A 24,050-nucleotide genomic window follows, 5' to 3' on the forward strand; every position below is an offset into this window, starting at 1 on the left:
CTTGAAACTTTACGCGAGGGTAAGATAGGGTAAGCTTAAAGCGAATACAACAGTTTAGAACATGATATCGCGCCGAGGAATTAGCGGCGAAGCTGTTATTGCTGTGAAGCGGGCGGGCAGGGCGTCGCCATGTCGTCAACTCTACGTACGCCAGCAACGTGAAGACGCCAACGTGAAAATCCGAATCTCACGTACGTCCGTGAAACTCCCGCGGACTCTTCAGGTTCTGCGCATGCGCACTGGTCACACGTAGGCGCTTCACGAACGTGAAGCTCCCACGTACGTGAAACTAAAACTCTCTAATCTCGAATATTGTTTCCTCAGCAAATACTGTACACAGAAAGCTAGAATGCTGCAATGTTGCATTGGTCCCTGTTGTAAAAAATGTATATTTATTTGTGTCAAAAAACTCTGACGCTTTTGTGTGTTCGTTTTTTTAACTACAATATTTTGCTGATAGTTTTTTTTTCATCAATTACTCAATAAATATGTTGATTGTCACTAATAACATTGTGAAGAGGAATTCCTCCTCTATAATTTGATATCAGACACTCCTGTACCAAGCAAACTTTGTTAAAGAAAAAAAATATTAATGACACCACCCAAAAACCACCCCTTTTCCCGCGGATAGGAAAATGTTAAGAAGTGTACAAGTTACTCAAAAATTTGTTATAAATATTATACAGGATTTCGTATACCAGTTTTTTGCACAGGAAGAACCTTAATGGAACTGAGCAGAGTTGTAATATCGCTGCTGAATGTAGTAAACTTTCGTTAATGTGGCATTCAAGGAACCAGAAAAAATGTCCCAATTTATTGAAAGCTCAAATTATCAAATGGGTCTGAAACAAATGCCAAACACCAATTGCACTAAAATAAATTTTATCTGATCTTTAGATGAAAGCAATGGAAGAACGATTTCTTCCCCGGTTTCCTGATATGCTTTACTTCGCGCACGCTGTCGCGAAGGCCCTCTCCACAAAACGGCCCCCTTGCGTTTTGAGGATGCTTCACTGCACAGCAAACGCAGTCAAGTATTGCGGTGAAGAGTACACTGCGGGGTAACTGCGGTAAATTCGAAAAATTTTGCTGTATTCAGTAATTTTCAAATATTTGGAAATTTCGAATATCTGCTTATTGACCATGGATACGAATCGAACAACAAACATATACAATTCGCATTTAAAGTTTCAAATACTAATATCTGGCTAGTAATTAATAGAAATTTAGATGAACCAGTGTTACCGCACCCCAGGAAAGTGTTAGTATGTGTTTCCAAGATGGTAAAATTCCTACAAAAAACGATGCATGAAGCATTTTCTCCTACAATTGTCTTACGAGTGGCAGACGATCCTCTCCCTAAGGATATGAAAACTTTAATACTTTCGCGCCTTGATTACCAGAGCACATGATACGAGCACTTGATTTTGTCTGGAATATGCTAAGTTTGTCATTTGTAAAAAATGTGCCCTGAAGTTCCAACTCCATGGTAGTCCATCTAAATAAGACCTAGTTGTTTAACGACCATGTGCACGCCTCATGAATGGTACTTTGTAGTGCCTCAGAAGAGAGCAAAGCCCAAAGCAACATGTCCGCGTCAGCAGACTACGAATAATGGCTAGTTTACAAGTGTTGGCCACAATTCAAACAGCAGCACCAAGAATGGTAAAACACAAAACAGAACGATGAGAGAACATTACCCTTGTTGTTCCCTTCTTCTGCGCCTTGTCTATTTTGTGCTAATGCTTCAACTATGTAAACAAGTTGGCCATGAGGAGCAACTCTGACCTTCTTGCAGTTGCCGGCAATGTCGTGCTGTGACAGGGAGTCCATGTCGATGAGCTCAGGGTGGAAGCGGTGGATCAGGGCGCAGAAGGCCATGCCATTACGCCATGACGTCGTCAGGTTGGTAACCTTGAGACCCGCGTAGCCACTCGTCATCCGCTGGCACCAGGTCAGCAGGTCCTCACTCGGGAGTTCCTGCATAGAGGGAACGGGCAGTCATGTGCAGAACAACTGTGCACATGCGAATTTGGAGCATTCAGTGCTCAAGTCATATCTCAACCCAATTTAAATTTGACACTACGCTAATTTGTAAAAGAAGAATGCAGTAACCTTTTGCAGCACTTTTGAACTTAGGACTGCAGTGGTCTTAAACTCAGTCACTGTAGACCCTGTTCGGCAGAACGGTGTGCAGGGCAGCAAAGGCCTTAATTTCCTGCAAGCACGTCATTGCTTCCACAGATCACGGTTAACCAGCATGCATACGCATGGCATTCTTCGAGTTAAAAGGCTTAGTAGGGCTGAAGCTCTGGCCGTGGAGCCAATAAGGCATGCAAAGCTATAGCTATGAATTCCGTTGGCTACAAGCTTGTTTAGATAGCCAATTCAGTTTAAGGTGAAATGACGGCTAGTTTGCGTCACGCGGTAGTGAAACGTGGTTCGCAACGTACAAATTCAACAAAAAGTGCCGGTTGTGCTCATTGAAATGCTGAATGTGACATGGGAAACACAGGATGATGCGGCGGAAAATGTAGAACTGAAATGAGCACTAACGAATTTCGTTAAAATGAAGGGAGTTTGCATAGCTTGCAATGGAGCTTCGGTAGGGGAATTGATTAAAGTTCGTACAACTGTTTTGTTTTGTTTTGTGGGGTTTGACGTCCCAAAGCAACTCAGGCTATGAGAGACGCCGTAGTGGAGGTCTTCGGAAATTTCGACCACCTGGGGTTCTTTAAAGTGCACTGACATCGCACAGCACACGAGCGCCTTGCTTTTCGCCTCCATCGAAAAGTGGCCACCGAGGCTAGGAATTCGATCCCGCGTCCTTGGGCACAGTAGTAGAGCGCCGTAACCACTGCACCACCCTGACGGGGTAGTTTGTACAACTGAATACTTTGTTTAAGTGACATTCGTTCAAGTCGTTTTCTACTGTATTTCAAACACGTAGATATACAGTGTTTGAAATAAGTGGAGCCTTTTTAGCAATGCGCGACGTTAACTGGAATAAAGCACGAGTTCGAATAAAGCGAAAGCTTGAACTATACGTGTGTGAATCCTCGCGAGCTCGTTGTAATGACTGCAGACTGAGACAGATGTTGCAACGAAACGTATGCGCTCTTCTAGCATCAACCGACACAATGGCTAGCAGTGTGTGAAGAAAACTCACAGTTGCAGTTTCCTGTTTTTCCTGCGGGTCCTTGGCTGGTTCCTCCAGAGGCTCGGTCGTTTCTGGAGGTTCTGGTGGTGGCGGTGGCTGTTGTACCACCATTACGGCAGACTGCTCCCGCAATGACAGGTCTGCAGAAGCGAGCAACAGGCGATCGAAATCATGCCTCTTTCTCAAGAAGAAGAAATGCATACCCCCAAAAAATTTTCACAGGGAACACTCCTCCAACCAGAGGCAGAAATGTACCTTTGCGCATGTGACCTGATGCCCTCTCCACAACACTCGAAAGCAGCAGCCCTGACCCAAGCAAAATCGACTAACACATTCTCAAAAGTTTTCTTTTCTTTTGACTTACCTAATTGAGGCATGAGCAGGAGGGTGAGACAGTGCTTCCACACCATGGATACTGTGTTGCGTATTATATATATATCTCTCTCTCTCTTTGTTGTATCCCCATTTTCAGTATCAGTACTTGTTCTAATGTGTGAAGTGTAAGTATTCTGCGCTGACCCTCCGTTGTATAAAGGTCACTGCTATATGTGAATCTTTGACTCTGGCCCATTCTCTGCCTCATGACTTTTAAAAGCTGGGAACCAAATGACCGCTGCCCTTTTCCAGATAGGTTCCAGGTAGGTTCCTGACGGCACCTCTCGTGAAACCAGAACAACGGTCATGACACGATTTAATGGTGTATGGGATACAACATATGTGTACACGATATCCACAAAGCACAAGAAACTACTTTACAGACCCATCACTCGGGTGCGCATAAAGTATGGCTCTTCAAACAGCTGATCTCAAACAATATAAACTACGTTGTGAGCTTTTCTCCTCCCCATTGCACATTTTATGGGACTTTTCGGAATAAAAACAGTTAACTGCCAAAGCCAAGAAGAAAACCTCTCTCTCTGCCGCCGAACACATGTGCGTGGACACATCAAGAACTCTAGCAATGTTAGTTACATGTTAGAAATAAGCATTATAGCAACAACTACACTATATAGGCACGTCAAAAACACTGGATTCTCTGATGATGCTGATATGATAAAATATTATTCTTGTTCTTCTAAGCAGCCGCTGACCTGGTTGCTGGCAAAGTCTTCAAAATAATGAAAGGGTCAGAAAATGGATGGAAGAACAAGACTGCTGTTCTCAGGGTAAATTCATGAGAAAGGAACAATAAGCCTAATTTCAATTTAAATGAAGCAAGGAAGATTTTTTTTTTTTTTTTAAGCACGCTCAGAAAACGCCACGCCAACAATGAGAGTCTATAGCTGTCGCTGTTGCCCAAATATGTCCCTGGTTTCTCCTTTGTAAGCGTGCAACATCTACACAAAAACTATCCAGCTAATTGCAGTCCTGAGTGCCCTGACGATCACTTTGTAATGCACAAATGCTGTAAAGCCAGTAGGGAGGAACTAAAGCAACCACGGGATTGAGAGCAGCATGCGTTCTCACCTAACACTCCTCCTAAGTACCAGCCAAGCGCTACTACTACCAGTACACACGCACGGGTGCTGCAAGTACCACCCCTTGGCACTGCTTGGGCCTGGTACCAATGGGCACAAGCTCACCAAGGTCATTGTTGGTGGCCGGAGGCACGGGGCTGTCACCGCCAAGCAGACTGGAGCACTCGGCTGCCAGCTGGGAGAGTTGGGCGGAGGCCTGCGGTGACGCCTCCTCCTCAAAGTCCTCCAGGTTGGCATAGTCGGGGGCTGCCAGGGGCGCAGCGCTCAGCAAGCTCGCTATGCTCTGCATGTCCTCATCCCTGCACCGCACGCACGCAAAACCCTCTAAGCACACGCACACGCCCCAGCAGAGGCCACACTCAGCAATAAACTAGTCAACACCCCTCGCACAACTATGCATATACACATCAGCCCTGTGCAGTAGTGTACCAGTGTGGTAGTCCCGACCAACCTGCCTTCTTAATCTTGTCTGCATAACCGGCTCTCTGATGTCATCTACCAAAGCTCTCCCCTCTGCACAGCAAGCATGCTACACCTATGCACACTTGCTACTCTTGATCTTCAGCTTGAACATGCTAACTAAATTCTGTTCTCTAATATACATTGTTCTCTCTCTTAGGTTTGTCTCTATCATTTTCATTTCTGAAGCCTGTTGCACTATCCTCAGTGTATTTTCAAGCCTTTATATTAGAGCTCCCCATTTCAGCCATCCAGTTGACTTTGTGAAGCTACAAATACTACCTTCTTTTCTCTTCAGGGATATCAGTAAACTGGTGTTAATAACATGAGGCTAAGTGTCCTGCTCACAATCTCATTCTCCAGGTTTCTACCCGAATCTGTAGTCGCTACGGGGTCTAGGCAGATGTGCTCCCCTTGCAACTTTTAGAATTTCACCACTGATCATGAAATGTGTTTCCCTTCTAAGATTTGTGGAACATAACTTTAAGTTCGCCTTGCAGAGATCTGATGGACAGGGAAGGCTATATGAACATCACTGAATAAACCTACAAGCGAACCAAATGGCTTGTGAACCCTTTGAAAGGGATAGAAAACATAGCGCCACATTTTTCTCTTGGGGTGTTACAGATGCAAACAAACACTTGACAAGCTATCAGCCACCTTACCGGTACCACACTCAATCCACAATGCAAGTATTTGACAGAAGTGATAAAAGTCAGATTAGCTACAATCAGTGCTACACAAAGAAAAGGATGCTATCTTCCCCTGAGAAGCCATTAATACTGATCCACTTGTGGTTGACCATTACAACGAAGAAAAGAAGGAAAGTGAATGAGCTGACAGGGCTCCTTACAGTGTACAGCCAAAAAAAAAAAACAACACAAATGAGGAAATAGATGGCAGAACTACATCGCCTACTTCCTTGTTTGCATTTCTATGTTATGTGTTGCAGTGATGGTTTGCAGTAACTTCACTTCTTTGAGACTTCATCCCTGCTTTCACTGTGAAAAGTCATAAGCCAAAAGCTAGTATGTTTGTGCTATATCAATTTTATGATTTTGTTCCTGGGTCAACAGCGACTTCCAAAAGAACGAACCCTACACCATACCTGATGCTGTTTGGCCACAACAATCTGTGCCAAATGAATTCAACAATAATGGCACAACCTAGGCTGTTACAGTTGAATCCCGCCACAACGAATACCGCCACAACGAAATTTCCGCGACAACGAATAATTTTTTATTCCCCGCGAGTATCCTATAAGAATTAATGGCCTAAATTTCTCTGCACAACGAACCATTTTTGCAGAGCGTTTCCGCTTCAACGAAATTTTCGCGTTCAAAATCGAAACCGAAACTAGTTTTATTGGCGAGAAGTCCAAGTCAAATCCAAAGCCACATTAAGCATGAAATCACGTGATTGCAGTTCCGCCATTTTGGCTTTGTGTCGTGGTCGCGTTGTTCACTCGCTGCCTTTCTCTTCGACAACGACGAGTTTTCATCCGCAGGACACGATGGCAACGCAAGTGAAAAAACGCAAAACTCTTTCCCTTGAGCAAAAAGCTCAAATAATCGCCCAAGCAGAAAGCGGAAGGAAGAAAGCGGCAATTGCTGAAGACTTCGGAATTCCTGCAAGTTCGCTGTCAACGATTCTAGGCAATAAGGACAGCGTGAGAATGGCACTTGCTTCAGGCACATCCTCGAAGCACAAAAAGGTGACGCGGCCCCTCCATGAAGAGTTGGACAAAGCAGTGCATGCGTGGTTTGTGGAAGCACGAGCCAGCAACGTCCCCCTGTCCGGAAGCATCGTCCAGCAGAAAGCCTTGAACTATGCATGCCTACTTGGCATTGATGATTTTAAAGCCAGCATTGGCTGGCTAAACCGTTTCAAGGCCCGCCATAACATCGTTGGAAAAGTGTTGTGCGGCGAGTCAATGTCAGCAGACGTGGACGGAGCAGCTGCTTGGAAGGCGAGTAACATGGCCGGAATTTTAAGCAACTTCGCGCCTGCAGACATTTACAACGCCGACGAGACCGGGCTATTCTACGAGATGTTGCCGGCTAGGACGCTCGACTTCAAGGGGCAGCGCTGTCACGGCGGCAAACACAGCAAAAAACGCATCACAGTGCTGCTTTGCACAAACATGGATGGCTCGGACAAGCGTCCGCCGTTAGTCATAGGCAAAAGTGCCAAGCCGCGCTGTTTTAAGGGAACTCGTAGCCTACCTGTGCAGTACAAGGCGAACAACAAGTCATGGATGACCCGCGCTATTTTCACCGAGTGGATGATGGCATTCGACCGCGACATGAAGCGGCAGGGCCGTAAAGTTTGCTTGCTTTTGGACAATTGTTCAGCGCATCACTCCGACGAAGTCAAGCTCACTAACACGGAGCTGAGGTTTTTCCCTCCCAATTGCACGTCTGTCTTACAGCCTCTCGATCAGGGCGTGATTCTTAGCCTGAAGCGCGCTTACCGCGGGAGGTTAATTCAGCGGCTGCTTTTTAACACTGAAACCGGCCGAGACACGAAGGTGGACTTGTACGTGGCACTGCAGATTATGTCTGCTGCCTGGAGCACACTGGGGCGCTCAGTAATTGTGAACTGTTTCAGGCACGCCGGATTTGCCGAAGGTCGACTCGTACACTCTGCTGGCCTAACACCAGGCGTTACAGACGACGACGAAGAGGCGTCACCGGCTCCGGGGATCGCGGCCGCCTGGAAAACGCTGGGAGAAATAGGAACCGTGCCGCCTAATCTCGAGCTCGCCGAATACATCGGCGCTGACGCTTGTGTTGTTGTTCACGAAGATGTGAGTGATGAGCAGATCATAAAAGCTGCCCGGAATGATAAGGACTCTTCCGATGAAGAAGACGACGACGTACAGGAAGCGCCGGCTGCGGCAACCGCCGTACAGGTGATGGACGCTTTTGATGTCATCAGGAATTTCGTTGCTGTCCGAGACGACGATGATGCAATGGGTTTGCTGACCGAGTGCGAAAATCGCGTGACGGCGTTGCTCGCCGTGAAGCGTAAGCAAACCAAGCTTACAGATTTTTGGCATTAAACGCCTTTGCTGCTGCTTGGGCAATTCTTTCTGCGTTTCACGTCAAATTTTTGCGATAACGAAGTTCCGCGAGAACGAATTTTTTTTCGTGCACCGTGAATTTCGTTATAGCGGGATTCAACTGTAATACAAAATGCTCACATACAGACACCAATATTTCTCTGCGGATGCCACATCTATGAGGGCATACAGAGATAAAGTAAAGGTATAGTCATCAACCCATGATATAACGAACATCATTCTCAACAAGAAAATGCAATTTTTACTTCATATATCGAATGTAGTTGGCCATTAAATGGACGTATCAAGCTCCCCAGTACCAAGCGATGCACTCTGGGTTCGCAGGGAGCAGGCTTCACTACAAAAGTGACTAGCCGTGGTTCGGCAAGCATTTGCGCCAAAATCGTGCACTTATCTCGTACACATCTCAGATTTGTCAACAGTGGCAGGCAGAGTTGTTAGCCAGAAGATCGGCACACGTTCGCGCATCTCGCAACTGTCTACCCGGAAGCAGCAGCGTGAACTGGTGCAGGTTGTGAAAGCAAAGATAGCTTTTGCTCCGATGCATCATTTTCCATGAGGCATGGCTGTAGTCTGAAAAAGCCAACCTAGATAGTGCACATTATTGTTTTCATGGTCTTTTGAATTGCTGCGAGCGACTACGAAACAGCAGTAAAAGCTCGAAAATGGCCACCTCATTTCTCAAGTAAGAATCGCCTGAATAGCCGTCCCTTCACTGGACAACTGCCCTTTTCTTGAGCGTGTTTATGATGAAATTTTATACCGCTACCTGTTCGCACTAACTAGGTTCAACTGAAGAAACGAATAACTGCGTAAAAGGAGAAGGATGAAAGGAAAGAAACAAACACAACACCAAGGAAGCGGTTTTTCCTTCTTTTGAACAGGAACCAACTAGGTAGCTTGCAACAATGTTGTGCTAGGTTTAACTTTAACTGAAGGACGACCACAACATTCTTTTTTACACCTGCTGGCAGTAAGAAATTACTAAATATCAATGCGGAGGTTTTCAATTATAGGTCTCTGGACATCTTCCAATGCTCTTGAACAAAATTTGCAAGGTCGACGAGAGCCTTGCACTCAATGACACTGCAGACTTCTCACGGATGGTTTACAAGACAGGGTGAAAGGCTTATGAGCCAATTAAAGTCAAATAACCGCACCATGTGTCTTCAGAGAACTAGACATTCCAGGACAAAATGTTTTTCATAACTCAAGCATCATAGCACGGTGCGTGGAATAATTAATATACCTATCCAGTTCATCTGACCCTTCTTGCATGGTTACACTTTTCAAAACGAGGCCATATTCTCACCATTGGCTAGATCACCTATTCTTTTGTTTTCCCAAAATACTCGTTTAAGCAGGATCAAAAAATCACTTGCGAGTGGTGCAAAAGCAGTTCTGAAGTTCTTGATACATTAGAGTCTACTGCAGCAATAGAAATTCGGTAATGTAAGAGGACTTGTTGCAAGTATGTATCTTAAAAAAGAGCCAAATGAACTTCTAACATCCTTCAGCTTGAAACCATTATCAGCACGCTTTGATACTCACTTCAAAACAAATCAGCACCCTTCTCACCCTTTGAGCATTTTTGATTTGTTCAATAAACATATTCCCACCTTACGAAGGAAGCACTCAACCAAACGAATGTTCACCAAATCGCACATTAAAAAATTTTTGCTTTGATATTCTTTCCAGAAATTTTTTATGCTCTCTTTGACCAAATTTGACAGCCTTTTAGTCAATTTTAACATTCTATATTTAGTCACTGACATACTCCGGCAATGAAAAAAGACTAGCCAACTACATACACTTTTTCCAAACATTGCAAAACAAAACAAAACAAAAAAACAAACAAACAACGACAGCTAGTTTCATGCCCTTTCCAGCATATTCTGAAATGTACTTCTTCCTGGAAACTGTCTGACACCTTTGTGCATTGCTTGAAGGCAGCCAGGAGTCAAGGCCTATCCTGAGCAGTATTGCTTGCGCTGTTTCATCCTGCCTTGTATTTGTGGCAGAGTTTGTGCCCTCGTAGACCTCTCCCTGGTGCGAACACTGTGACGTCAAAGAGGCGTTGCCAAATGGGCAAAATTGGCCACTTTCGATAATGAACCGGTTTTTCTAGTGAAGAACACTCCGTCTCGCCTTTGTTGTCCCTAATACACGATCTCACACTGTATTCCAGTCTTTCTTCTTCCACTTAGCGTCCCCTCCGTGAGGTGTACATTTTGCCCATTGGTCCAGAGACACGTGCTCCGAAGATGTAGGCCAGGAGAGGTCTATTGCCCGATGAAGGGCACACTGGCTAGTCCATGAGTTCAGACTGCATGACTATAACCACTCTCTTAGTCTCTTCAAGGGCCCTAATTCGGCTAATGACATATTCTCATTTATGAAAAGGTTAAGGTTTACAGGGTTCAGTGTTCCAACGACTTAGGCTGTGAGGGACGCTGTAGTATAGGATTAAAGAGTATGTGACCAGTATATGAAAATGAACATAGAATATGTCGTGGAAAAAGGACAGATCTGAAGGGAGTGTCATACTCGGGTGACATTTCTTGCTAATAGTCCCCCGCCATTGCCTGTAACAAGACTCGGATCTCATCTGCAATGAAACCTTGTTAGAAGTCAGCCATGTTGTCCCCCTGTCTTTGTCCTCTTCTTACCGCATATTTGATATTCAACATGCATCAATGTATCCGAGTATCTATATTTGTAAATGGAACTAACTGTGCTTGGATTTGTGCGCTTGATTCTGCTCCAGCTAGCCTCCAACATGCAGGAGAGTAAGATGCGACGGTGAACTTACGTGGCTTTTCCCTCGCGCAGTAGGCTGCACGAGAGCGTGAGGAACAGCTGTGCCTCAGCGCACTTGGGCGACAGTGGCCGCATGTGTAGGACGAGCTCCGTCTGCGTCGGCTCTGGTCGAGCAAACTTGGCCACGTTCACTATGCCAACGGCTATGTGCCGCCGCTTGCCTTGAGCCGAAATCTGCAACAACCATCAACACATGTAGTCTTCATTTTACAAGAGAGTTATGCACTTGGAAAATTTCCTAGTGCAAATAATGGCCTCTTTACGGCCAAATATCCAGCATAAATTAGTCATGTATTCACTGGAATTAATGAGAAAATTCTACCATCTGGGAGCCCAGTTTGTGAAGGAAGTCAGCAGCTAGTTTTACAGGTAGCGCCATCTATTGGGAAAGCAATCAACTAGTAAGCAGACGGCACGCAGATCAATGGATGATTAATTTTCACGGTTATACTGTGGCCCGCCAGGTGCTGCCACAAGTCAAATCTCTCCCTTGATTGACTTCTCCGCAAGCATAAGTTACAGCTAATGCCACCTTGTGATTGATGCTGGTCCACCCAAGCAAGAACCAATCTTGATACGCTTATCAAGAGAAACAGCACATTACTTCATGCAACATACAAGGTGCAAATAGAACACCAGTTTGCACAAAGCAGCTTTTTGGAACCCTCCAATAAGAAAAAGCAACTGAATAAAAAACAGTAGTGTTCAGATGCAGTGTTTTTGCACTGCTTTTGGGAAGCAACAGCTAGCAACCTCAACTTGAGACCTTGGCTCTCCTCAATCTTCAATCTGCAGAAAAATTGTTCAAGGGCCAGGTGCAGCAACGGTTCCGTTCGGCGACTGGTTCCTTTCACCGCTCCTAATTGGCTAACTGGCGTCACGTCCGCGTGATGCCAAACTTCCAGAGGCAGCTCCGTGCTTTTTGTCTACGTCACGGGGCATTTTCATCGCTCCGAAAGGAACTGTTTTGCTGGCTGGTGCAGGAACCTTCGCAAGTTAGTTCTCTTTGAGAGGAAACAAGTCTGCACTCATCATTTGTAAACATGGTGGCACATATGCATCCTCATTCCATACCCGAGCGGCAGCGGCGTGCTCTTGCGCTGCCGCTTGAGGCCAGTTGTGGTGTGTATATATTGTTACGGACGAGGAAGACGCGAGCAGGAGCACTCGTGCTAGGCTCGCCAAGATTTCATTAAAACGGCATGTCACGGTCATCGAACATCATCTCTCTCTGTGTTCTCTGTTCTCCTGTTTTCATCGCCTTGCTGCCTTGCAACAATATATATATATATACATACATTGTTACAGATGAGGAAGGAGGAAGAAGAGGGCAGTGGCGCGGGCAGGAGTGCTTGCGCTAGACCCACCAACAATTCATTAAACGTCATCTCACTGTCATCGAACATCATCTCTCAGTTCTATTTCTCCTGTGTTTACCGGCTGGCCGCCACGTAACATTTGGTTGGAGGTGCGGGGTACTTCATCATCATTCCGTCATCCTGGTCAGGAGCTTTGGCACCCTGCGACTTCTTGCGCCATCGGCTGAGCGTTAAGAGGCATCGCATGGCTGGTCCCCAGCCTGCCGGACCCAACAAGACCTTGGCGTTCATCCACCCTGTCCCCAGCCCCGACCACAAGACACGGCGAAGGAGACTGACCTGAGACGCCACCCACATGACCACAAGACAGAGCGAGAGAGCAGATGACAACGTGACCCTATTGACCCGTCTTGCCGACCTGAGACCCCAAAGACCCAAGACGCCATCTCACATGAACACATGACACCTGCCTATGCCATGCGGTGCGTGCCTGGGCCTCGGCCATCGGATCTTGGAGATCAGTGGTCCGAAAGCATATTGGATCAAGCTTCATCAAAGGATCATCGCGGCGTCAAGCAGTTGTCTTCTTCCTGCTTCCTCTTCTTCTTCAACCATCCAGTCATGCCCATCGTCATGTCATGGAGTCATCAACATCAAGAAACTTCTCGTCCACGATCGGGATGATCACTCGGTGGCCCTGGGTAATGTTACGGACGAGGAAGGAGGAAGAAGCGGGCAGTGGCGCGGGCAGGAGCGCTCGCGCTAGGCCCGCTAACAATTCATTAAACGTCATTTTCTCTTTCTTTTGTGCTCACAGGCTGGCCGCAAGGCGCAGCAAAATATATATATATATAATATTGCTTTGTGGCCCTGGCCAACAGAGGCAAGAAACGCCTTCTACATGTCTGAGGAGGGGCTCGCGGCAACATTTTAGGCTGATGAATTAAGGCGCTAGGGCAGACTGTGTGCTGATCGTGAAGGGAAGTGGGGACGAAGGGGTAAGCCAGGCTACCGTCAGAAGCGAAGGTGCTCTATGCGCTTTGATTGCTACTTTTCGATCGGGAGCTCTCGGTCAATAGCAGCATGACCATTTGCCTCCCGCAGCAATAGAGCCAATAATTTGCGTCCATAAGTGTGCATGCTGGGCTTTTTCCTCTTGTACATCAGCAGATCAGCAGATAGAGAACAGATGGTGGCCGACGTCTGTATCAAGTGCGGTAGAATTCCATGCACCATCGGCTGCGTTCGGCATTGACAGCTATTCATGGAAAGTTCACACACTCATAACTCTTGAGCGACCAACAAGGCTGAGGACGCTGCCCACAGCATAGGCAGGCGGTCGCACCGGCGTGGTGCCCGTATCAAGCCACTTGCTCATGCCCGCCATCGTGGGCACGAGCGACACTGTCATAGAGCTAGCGTGATTTTGAGCTGTATCATAACGGTGTTCTATACCTCGTTCTTAGGATATTTGCCATTTTGTGTAAATGACAGAACTTATTCAATTCAATGAAAAACTTCACTGTGTGCAATGAATCAGACGCCGCCGCCATGCATGCAACACCATCTAGCGGTGGAAAAGGTATTCACGAGCTAAGAAAATAGCGCGGCAGTTGTTAACAGGAAGTTTACAACAATATTTCAGTCTGTTATTCACTAGTTTGCATTACTACGTAATTATTAGATTTATTCCGTGCTTAACACCACTTTGGTACACGTATTTGGTTTCAGAAAAAACCCCATGCTTGTGACGGGCACGCCTACGATTTGACGCTATCGCTGATTGGCCGCTGCCTTTCCCGCCCTCTTCCCAAGGTGGTGCCTGCTGTCTCCCTGAAGTCAAATTAATGTCATCCTGAAAGAGAACGGTTCCCAAACGAAACCTGCGCTGGACACGGCCCCAAGAACTCTAAGAGTTGCTGAGTTTTTTGAGGATCTCTATGTTTTGGCTGCTAGCACCAAATTTATTCTGCCTCAGTTTCATCCCCTTATTTCTTTTTTCCTTCTTTATTTTCATGCACAGGTCTTTAGACCAACAAAGTGACTATACACCGATGTAAAAAAGGTGACAAGATTCAAAGTGAAGCCCAAACAGAACATCTGGCAGCATGATGTGACAAGTGTTTTAATTAAACAACGAGAACAGTAAAACCTCGTTACAAGAGACACTCAAGGGACCTGAAAAAGATGTCTCTTGTAAGCAAAGGTCTCTTGTAACTAAAAATTCTAAAAGCACTTTGTTGATTAGTTTACTGCACATCAGCATATAAATGCATCCACAAGCATTGACAGGAAATTGTTCAGGAAAGCTTAAAGAAGTTATTCATACTAGTATGTATTTTTGTGAGTGCAGAGTGTATTCCTTCCCAAATTCTGGAGGTAAGGCACTTCACTTTGCAAGCCTTCCTGTTGCTGTAATACCTTTGAAGCATTCTTACATGCTCGTCACCCTCAGATGCTGACACTTTTCCTCTAAAATGTCCTCGTAGTTATCCTCTGTGAAACATGTACCATTTACTTGCGTGAGAATTGCACAGTCTGTAAGCTCTTCGGGAGCACACAAGATCTACATCTGCAGATATGAATTCCTCAAAAGATCCTGGTACCTCAGCAGTTTCTTGGATGCTTGCCCAAACTTCATCTTCAAGGAAGCTTTCCATAGTATCCATATATGGGTCCTCTTACATCATGTCACCACATTTAAAGCCTGATTGTCTGAAACGGTTTTACACAGCTTCATTTCTCAGGCCATTTCAGACACCTGAAATCACCTGAACAGCAAACTTCGCATCAATTACTATTGTACAGTCTTGCTACCTGTCGAGCAACAGGCATTCTATCAACCTTGTTTTGTACAGCAACTTGACAGAGTGCATAATGCCTTTGTTTGTTGGTTGAAGGTAGGGTGCGGAGTTTGGAGGGAAAAATAACTTTGGCGGTTTTGAGCTCGAGAACTTTGGTACCTTTGGTGCTGCAAGAAGCATTGTTCACAAAGAGAAAGACATCAGAATTGTAAGCTTTCATCTTGTGGTCAAACTTTAACAGCGAGGAGTTAAAAATTCTGGATGTCATTCATGCATTTTGATTTTCTTCGTAGGTGACAGTAATGCGATGCCAGTGGCTGAAACAGCGGGCTCGTTTGACTTTCCAATATGGGGAAGCACTCCTCAGTTCCAGACATATACAACAAAAAGGATGCTGATATGGAACAGAATTTAGCTAAGGGAACCTGAAGTGCATCATGTACGAGTTAGTACACTTTAGCTCCATTGCATGAGCACACCTGGCTTGTGTCTCTTCTAAATAGTGAAAATTTTACTCCAGGGACCTGATAAAGTTGTCCTTAGTAGCCGAGTGTCTCTTGTAACCCTGTCTCTTGTATGCAATGTTGTTAACATGGCAGACATAGGAAAACCAACCAAACCATTTTCAAATGTCTCTTATAACCGAGTGTCTCTTGTAACGAGATTAAAACCACATTAAAGAGCTAAAAATAAAATCAAGCCAAATGGCGAATGTTTTGCAAGCGCAGCACTCATAATGTCTTGCTGCTGTTTTCTTGTGATAATGAAGAAGTCCAAAAAAGAACATTAACCCTGTTCTGAAATGCTGACTTGGTCATAATGATAAACCACAATGCAGGCTACATGCCTAACTGCACGTCACAGAAAGAGAGGTAGAGGTACGTACGTCCTCAATGACAAAGCTCCAGTCCTTGTCCTCAAAGACGCTGCTGTTGGGCTCCCGGAACAGAGTGACAGCCACCTCCACGTTTTCGGGGACGGGCCATACCACGCGACCCCGGTACGGTTCGCGAATGGTTGGCTCCCATGACCGTGCCTGCACGCAATGGCCAGGCAGTCTCAACTCGCTTTTTCTCTGGAAGTGGCTGCATTGGACCTAGTCTCAAATGGCTACGACACACCAGCCAGCCAGGCATTTGGTTTTGTAAGCAAGATCTTGTGAAAAAGTAAGAATAGTGATGACATCGGAAGCAGAAACGAGATGGTGTGAAGACTGCACAACCCACCATTTTGCTTAGAGTTTGTTAGATCAAAATTTACACACATGTCGAGCAAAATGTAGAAGAAATGAAAAGAGAGGCTTGGAATAGTTTTGTTGCATAATGTAAACAATCTTTCTATTTATATTTTTTAATGCAAGTTGAGGAGGAGGTTGATGCGTCTCATCCCAAAAACCTCTTCCCCTAATGTTCATTACAAATCCTCACAACTGTTAAGTTCTTAAACAGTGACTTGCAATTATACAGGCAGGCTGTATGGCTGCCCAGCTTGTCTTACAATAAGCATGCACTGAGACTCTCATCTGTGGTATGACTGATGGGGGCAGGTTGAACCACCAAGCAACAAAAAAATGAAAATCTGATAGCGAAGCCATGAGGGACAACAGCTTCAGAAACTATAACAACAGCACAACAATGATGCCAGGCATTCCACCTACCTTTCCATGTTAATACGCAGCTTTTAAATTCAAATCAAATCACTTTATAGGTCATATGGTGTTTGAAAAAACTTATTGGACATACTGCATTTCCTCCCATAGTGGGTGCACTCCTAACTTTAGCTGTCAAAGAGTATGTTCTTTTTTTTTTCTCGTAAAATGAACGCACCTTAGAGAGGAAGAAAATGCAAGGAAAGGTGCCATGTATATCTGGTGCATTGTGAAAAGTGCGACAGAGGTTAGATGTCTATTCACAAGGAGCATTGGTGCTGCAAGCAGTGAAGTGACATGAGAGAGGAGGAAGCTGACCCGTGCAGGTAGTGTGGCTTTAGCTTCCAAACTATTTCCACCCAGGGGTGGCCTCACAAAAAGTGGCACCACGGCCTTTTAACTTTAAACGCCCCTATCCTTAGTAATGTGCAGTCTGCCGATGATAGCAAATGTTAGCAGACAATTTTCAGAACATGAAAATAATTAAGTGATCCCAGAAAGCTACATATCTTGTATGTCAAGTACTAGTATATACGGCACAGTACAAAAGCATCTGGAGATAAAAATTTTTCACAAGGAGTCCGAGAAATAATGAATTCAGCAACCTATTGCATAAGCTTCATGCTGTACATGCTGTTTTACTAGATTTACTAAATTAATGAACTAACTCCAGTTTCAACTTCATTATAGAACACCAGGCCAGTTAACCTGAGTTAGGGGTCAGTGATGAACGTTGTCACATATGCTTCAGGTTATGGAAGCTGTGCTGAAGAGTGCATTGTTTTGTTTTATTCAGAAGGCAAGTCATATTGCATGAAGTATTTATCAATCCACCAACCTTGCCTTTGTTGATGTTTTTACCCCTTGCAACTTTTTTCTGAGACTTTTCCCCGCATCATGAATTCCCTCCTTAATTAACAGCAAAACCCCTTTCTAGTAAAGTCACTTGGATTGGCAAAAACCTTCACTATAATCAGTTGTTGGTGATGACATGGCCCTGAAGATTCTGTCTGGTAATTACATGGCTACTTGCAAAACATGCCTTATCACTTTATGGAAAAGAAAAAAAAAAAAAACACTCTAAAATGACTTCCATCTATTTCTTTTCATCTCAGTGCAGTTTTTTCTTCTTTTTTTTCTGTTATAACATTCTTTTGTTTAAACTTTTCGGAAGTACCTCTTTAGCATGAATTCAAAATAGCTACGATTACAACAACTACAACCGAGTTTGATTTCATGTAAAATCCAATGGCTTGCATGAACATGGCATCGTCTTCTGCTGTTTCTGTCATTTAAAGGAGTCTAGACACTTAATTTCTGAGTTCATGTTTTATATTCTGTAATCATGCATAAGAAAATATTGTATACGGATCGTCATATGATAATTGCCTATGGCCACTGAATAATTTATGATCGAATTTCTTTTCTCACCAGTTTCGGTTTCAACAGTCGTGCGATGGCTGTGACGTCAAGACAAGTCTAGGTAACATGAGGAATGAATAAAACAGCGATATCATCGGTCCTGTGTCCTTTTAATTCACCAGAACACTGAAGCCAGCCTGCCTCAAGGACAGGAATTACAAAAGGTGAAGAGACGGTGATTATATCGCTGTTTTTTTATGCCACGCCTGACCTTGACTTGACTGTGACGTCACAGCCATATCTCGGCTTTTCAAACCAAAACTGAAACTGGCGAGAAAAGAAAATTCAATTTAAAATTACCCAGCGGTCATAGGCAAAACCTGCATGGTAATCCATATACAAGAATGCCTTATGCATATTTAACAAAAAGAAAAATGGCAACAAAATCTGGTGTCTATAGTCTTTCAAGAGGCAACAGATAACAAATGCATGTGGCAGTTAAGCGCGGCAAAGCCGCACACGGCGCGCCTCCACTTCTTGCCAACGTTGCCCGGTGCGTCACGCTGCACAGTGCTGCGAATGTTTGGCTGTTTGTTCCCTTGCTCATTTCTCGCTGCACTTTTATTCTCTTTTACTGCTTAAATGAACTGCACCGCCTGCTTTCCATGTTTACTTTTTTTTCCAGCTTTAATCTTTTTTTTTTCCCTACACAGCGCATGCTTTTTCTCTCATCTCCAAGGCCTACATAAAGTTGGCTTCTCCTCACAGCTGCTGAACCTGGTGGTAAAGCCATTTAAAACAAGTTTTTCTTCTTTGTTTTCAAAGAGAAAGATTTGTTTCCCGATCTTAGGTAGTGCGCGTGCAGGGATGTCATTTCGTGAGAAGTACATTTTTGCAACCAGATGCACTTTACTAAAATTGATTTTTATCAAAAATGTTTTTGAAGGGAGAAAAATGTACATTTGTTTATGGAGATGAACTGGGATTTCAGTTTCACTTTACTATATCCGAGTTTATTATAGCAGGGTTTCACCTATCTGAAAATTTTTTGGAAATAAGAAGACAGAAATGCATTGGTTATGCAAATAAACCTGATAGACTGCTAATAATTTTGCCAAAAGATCACATACCTGGGAAGCCACGCGGCGCCCTCTTCTGGTCCATATGACTAACAACTTGTGCGGCTGCCTGCGCGCAGAAGGGATCACAGCATGTGTACTGTCACCGGTGCAACACACTGTAAACAACTATGCTTAACAGCGTGCACATCTTTATATTAATAATAATAGTAATAAGTATAACAATAAAAATAAAATTGAAAATGCTTCGCAACTTTAACACAAATAGTGAAGATGGTCAAAAAGCATCCGTAAAAAAAATGTTTTCTTGCTCTTACAAAAACATGACCCCATGAGGTTTTCTGGCAAACAAAGCCATCTCATATACAGGAACAATTAGTATGGTGAAAAATATTACCGGAATATGTTGCATGGTTATGGTTATGATTATGTCTATTGACAAAATTGCAACATAATATTATTGGTAAATAAGCTTTAATTTTAATTCAGTGGACGAAATAGCATTGATTGTGATGAGGCAGCATTATAAGGAGAAACTTCGTGCCCCCTATCACACGACTTCTCATAAAGTAAACATATCCAGCATACACACCCACGTGGTATACATAGAGCTGTAAATGCATCTCGTTTCTTTTTTTGTTCTTTAACTTTAGTTACTAGTTATGTTTTCTTCGATTTGGCTTTTGATAAGAATGTTTACACTGAAGAGCAGCATAAATCTACACATCAACGTTACTGAGGAACAATCAGGCCCTTTTATGAAAGCATATAATGCCTAAACATCATAAACTATTGTTTCATTATGCTCCAACTGCTGTTATTTTTTACAAATAATGCATGAGCCTAGGCTTAAAGACTTGCCTGTCACTAAATAATTATCACCCACAGCACAAAAGAGTACCCAGGGAGTTGCCACAAGTACTCTGCACAGGCTAAAGTCTGTTTTTGGTGAAACAAGAACACTTGGCTGATTGAACTATTAATTACCTAGTTCATAACACAGCTATCAAGAACTGGGGAAAGCATACATTAATGACACATATCTGTCACTGCTGAAAGCATGTGCATGAACGGTGGTGATATCTAAAGAAGGCAACTAGTTAAAAGTGCCTTGACATATTGGTAATTAGAGCTGCCTCTTAGATAAGATGGCAATCAAAGAAAGTTGGAAGCAGTCTATATTTTTAACAAAGGAGCTGGTCAAGGAATAGTCGGTGTAACATCATTTATTTATCTAGTTTAAAATGCATAATTTTGCACGTACCACTTCTTGCTACCGGTGACAATCAACTCCCGGTAGGATGCCACAAGCTGGAACTTTGCTGCATGCTTGTTGACTCTCTGTAGCCGCTTCCAGACCGAACTCATGCCGCGCCTGGTCACTCGACAGAACCTGAGGGAAAGGTAAAAAATGAGCTTCTTCCAATAAAATGACAACTTGCCACTTTTTTTTTCACACAAACAAACCCTGCTGAACGGACATGAAAAAACCATGAATTCATAGATACCAAATCTTCTCATCTTCTCTTGTGTCACACTCCACTAATGTGCATGTATGCTTTCCAAAAGAACATAAAGAATTCAGAGGAGATATATTTATTCATCTGACGAAGGCTTCACAGCACTGCCGAGCTCTGAAAAGTGCCAAGAGATGACAGAAGAGTTGTCTGGTGTGAGCATAGGGCATAATACACGCCGTTACCAATGACATGGTATAAAAAAAGCACAATGATAGAAACATGGCAAGGAGTGGGGCCTATTCCCCACTCATATCCTATCCAGCTTGGTAAATAATGAACTATAACTGCATTCCCAGCTGTTCCAGAATGCTGTTAGGAGCCCACAAATGAAAAAAAAAAATTAGGAGAAAACCACATTGTTAGTGTAACAGTAAGACTTACTATAATTCTGAGTATTAGGTATACACAGAACATTTACTTCTGGGATCATTTTGTAAATTTGTATGCAGCGCTAATGCAGACACGGAACACAACAGGTAGGGTATGTGGGGGTTTCCAAAGCTTTGCCTAGACAGGAGAGATGTCGCATTGTAGAGATCCAGAATTACTACGACTCCTTTGGGTTCTTATGCCCTAAAAGGGACACAGTGGCATTTGCATTTTTCCTTTATCGAAATACAAAAATGCTCAGGTGATCAGCAATGCATAATCTTCCATGAGAGAGAGCATTCGTAAACAGTGTGAGTGCTATCTTTATTATAAGCCAGCTTTCTGTGATTAATCATTCTGGTGACATATGTAGTTCAGTGTGAGATACTGAAACACTTAGGACATAAAAGGTTGGCCTCAGGCAAACTTCCACTGACCATTAGATACGACCCACACCTTGACCTACTTTTATAATCTTCATGACGGTTGTGTATTAAGTAATCAAAATCAGCAATAAGAATTCCTGCATGCACAAAATTGGTTAGTGAAATCAGTACATCTAATAAATCTTGCACGTCTTCTCTGCAAGTACTTGAAGGAGTCACAAAAAAAATTATTGAATAGAAAAGATCTCGGTGGACCTATTTACTGCAAGACAATACAAACTGTGCCTAAAGGGACACTGAGAAAATATTTAAGACCATTTGTGTTGGCAGACAGCACATTTCTAAAAAAAGAAAACATTACTTTCCGAAAATAGAGTTACAAGATCAAAAAGGTTAAAAAAAATTGAAATGCAGGTGTCAGTGCCATCAGCTGCTTTTAAAAACAAATTGTATTGACGTCAAAGTCATTTACTAATGAAGATTCCCGAGGCTGGGCTACACTACTATTCAACCCCAAATAGCGATTGGCAAGTCCCTTCCAGTCTTGAGGTAATGAGAAAATTTTTTAATCAATTGGCGGGATGAAAATGTGCTGCATTTTTTAAATAGAGTTTTATCACCAATAAATGAGCCGCTTGGTGCAAAACAAACAATTTTCACTCTGAACAAAAATTGTATGTAGTCCGCAGTGGCATCCCTTTAAAAAACAAATAAAAGGACATATGTGTGAGTGTACATCAGCATGTCTTTGACACTTTTTTTTCTCATCCTTCTATTAGTTTATGTTGCTGCTGACGCAATGCATCACAGAGGACAACCTTTGTTAATTAATCATGTAGAATTATACCGGAGCCAAAACTGTATGTAGATAGCATTTTTATTATTCACATCTATTGCCCAATTCCTTGCACTTGCAGACGCCTGTTGACAACAATGAAAACAAAAGTGGGGACAGTAAATTCATTCACACTGAGGATTATTTTTGTTTATTAGGCTGCAGAAAAGCAAAATCTCTATGTGCATTTCCTACCTTCTTTAGTTGTATTCCAAAACTGACAACTGAAATGAACAAAAACCACAATACAGCAAACAATTCATTATACAGTATCCTCTGTGATGGTCCTCTCTTCTCATGAGTGAATATGGAAACGTACACACACAATGCATATTCAGAATATGGTACACATGCATATGGCCATCATGTCTCCAAACTGTTAACTTCTCCACACTACACAGTAGACCAGCCTTTTTTAGTTTCATTCTGTCAGGTGGTCAATGTCTTAGGTTCATTTTTCAGGCCCACCTGGAAGATGTACTTTCAAGAAAGCCTGCTAATTAGTTACAGACTCCAATGATACATATTTTCTGTGATGAACATTTGGTCGTCTTATGCAAACACTTTGCAAGACAGAAACGGGTTTCCAGTTCGATAAGGCGCCGATTAATTAGACGCAGACCATGGTTTCGAGCACTTTGAAGCGGGTGACGTCTGAGGCGGTGACGCCAGTTTCGGTATCGGTACGTCAGCCCCGAAAGCGCGCCAGGGGTTCGTTCGACACCGTGGACCGAGTGTAGCTGTCACCGTAGATGTGCGCAGTGAGAAACTGACGCCCGCTCCATTTATTTCTTAGGGGAAGGCCAAAGCATCCGTTTCCTTCTAGGCGCGATATGGACATCCCAGCCGCTTATCACAGGCAAAAGAAACGCAATAAAATAACCGGCAACTCCTACCGACAAATATGCGACACAACAAAGAGAACGGTTCCGATTATTCCTCGACAATCGAGGTTTCGCCCGTCGACTCAAAGGCCTGCTGACAGCCGCGAGGCGCGTTTCGTCAGGCGATGACGGGAAAGGTGTACCAATTAGCGGTCTCAAAGGAGAAATTGTGTTGCGGCGCGACGAAATGTGATCGTGCCGCCTCGATTTCTTTGCTTTCCGATCGTCAGAACACAGCCAAGCTGGCTGCGCGAAGAGAAAAAACGCACATCTCGCAGAATGTGTGGGTGGGCTGGCAGCTACTATCGTTGCTCTGTGTCTAAATAGGCAGGAAACCTCGCTGAATGGGCGATCCGCGAGGCGACGACACGATTATCGAAACGCGAAGCCAAGCAGTTCGGAGCATGCTTACTCGCATCACAGTGACCGTCAACAGATCGCCATCCCAGACGGGCCGCGGTGGGGTCGGAATGTTCGGGGCCGCACACACAACACACGCACAGGCTCCTGCTGCTGTCGTCCGCTAGCGTCGGAGAGGCACCACCTTGGGAAGCATTCACCGCACCACACAAGAAAACCGAATAACAAACAGCGATCTCGTCTGCACAGTGTCGTCACATTACGGCTATTTTGAGAACCTCCTGCGACGCGCTACAGCAGCGCCAATTTGGCAGCTACACAAGCATCAACGAAAACTATTAGGACAATTTTTCACAGCTCAAATTTGTCAAAACATTCGGTGATAATAAAAAATATAAAATAGTACAAAATACAATTTGGTTTAGAAATTTTTGTAATATTTTATTTGTTATCACAAGCACTTTAAATTTTTGAAGCAATCT

At 43.9% G+C, this 24,050-nt stretch overlaps 1 protein-coding gene across 3 annotated transcripts in view; it reads right to left on the bottom strand.

The window, feature by feature from the left end:
* The window catches only part of Ehbp1 (Eps15 homology domain containing protein-binding protein 1), a 54,887-nt gene extending 31,054 nt beyond the window's left edge, over positions 1 to 23,833 (bottom strand). For all 3 annotated transcript variants that reach the window (XM_084583928.1, XM_084583929.1, XM_084583927.1), the window contains exons 1-8: positions 23,621 to 23,833; positions 20,479 to 20,607; positions 19,266 to 19,323; positions 16,012 to 16,161; positions 10,995 to 11,176; positions 4,744 to 4,937; positions 3,170 to 3,300; positions 1,789 to 1,980 (exon numbers count right to left, since the gene is read on the bottom strand). In XM_084583928.1, the coding sequence (XP_084440054.1) occupies positions 1,789 to 1,980; positions 3,170 to 3,300; positions 4,744 to 4,937; positions 10,995 to 11,176; positions 16,012 to 16,161; positions 19,266 to 19,323; positions 20,479 to 20,582 (1,011 nt within the window). In that variant the 5' untranslated portion in view covers positions 20,583 to 20,607; positions 23,621 to 23,833. The remainder of the gene's footprint in view (positions 1 to 1,788; positions 1,981 to 3,169; positions 3,301 to 4,743; positions 4,938 to 10,994; positions 11,177 to 16,011; positions 16,162 to 19,265; positions 19,324 to 20,478; positions 20,608 to 23,620) is intronic.
* Between the last annotated feature and the right edge of the window lie 217 nt (positions 23,834 to 24,050).

Source organism: Amblyomma maculatum, chromosome 11 (assembly GCF_055883805.1).
Source record: "Amblyomma maculatum isolate TAMU_Amacu chromosome 11, ASM5588380v1, whole genome shotgun sequence".
NCBI lineage: Eukaryota > Metazoa > Arthropoda > Arachnida > Ixodida > Ixodidae > Amblyomma > Amblyomma maculatum.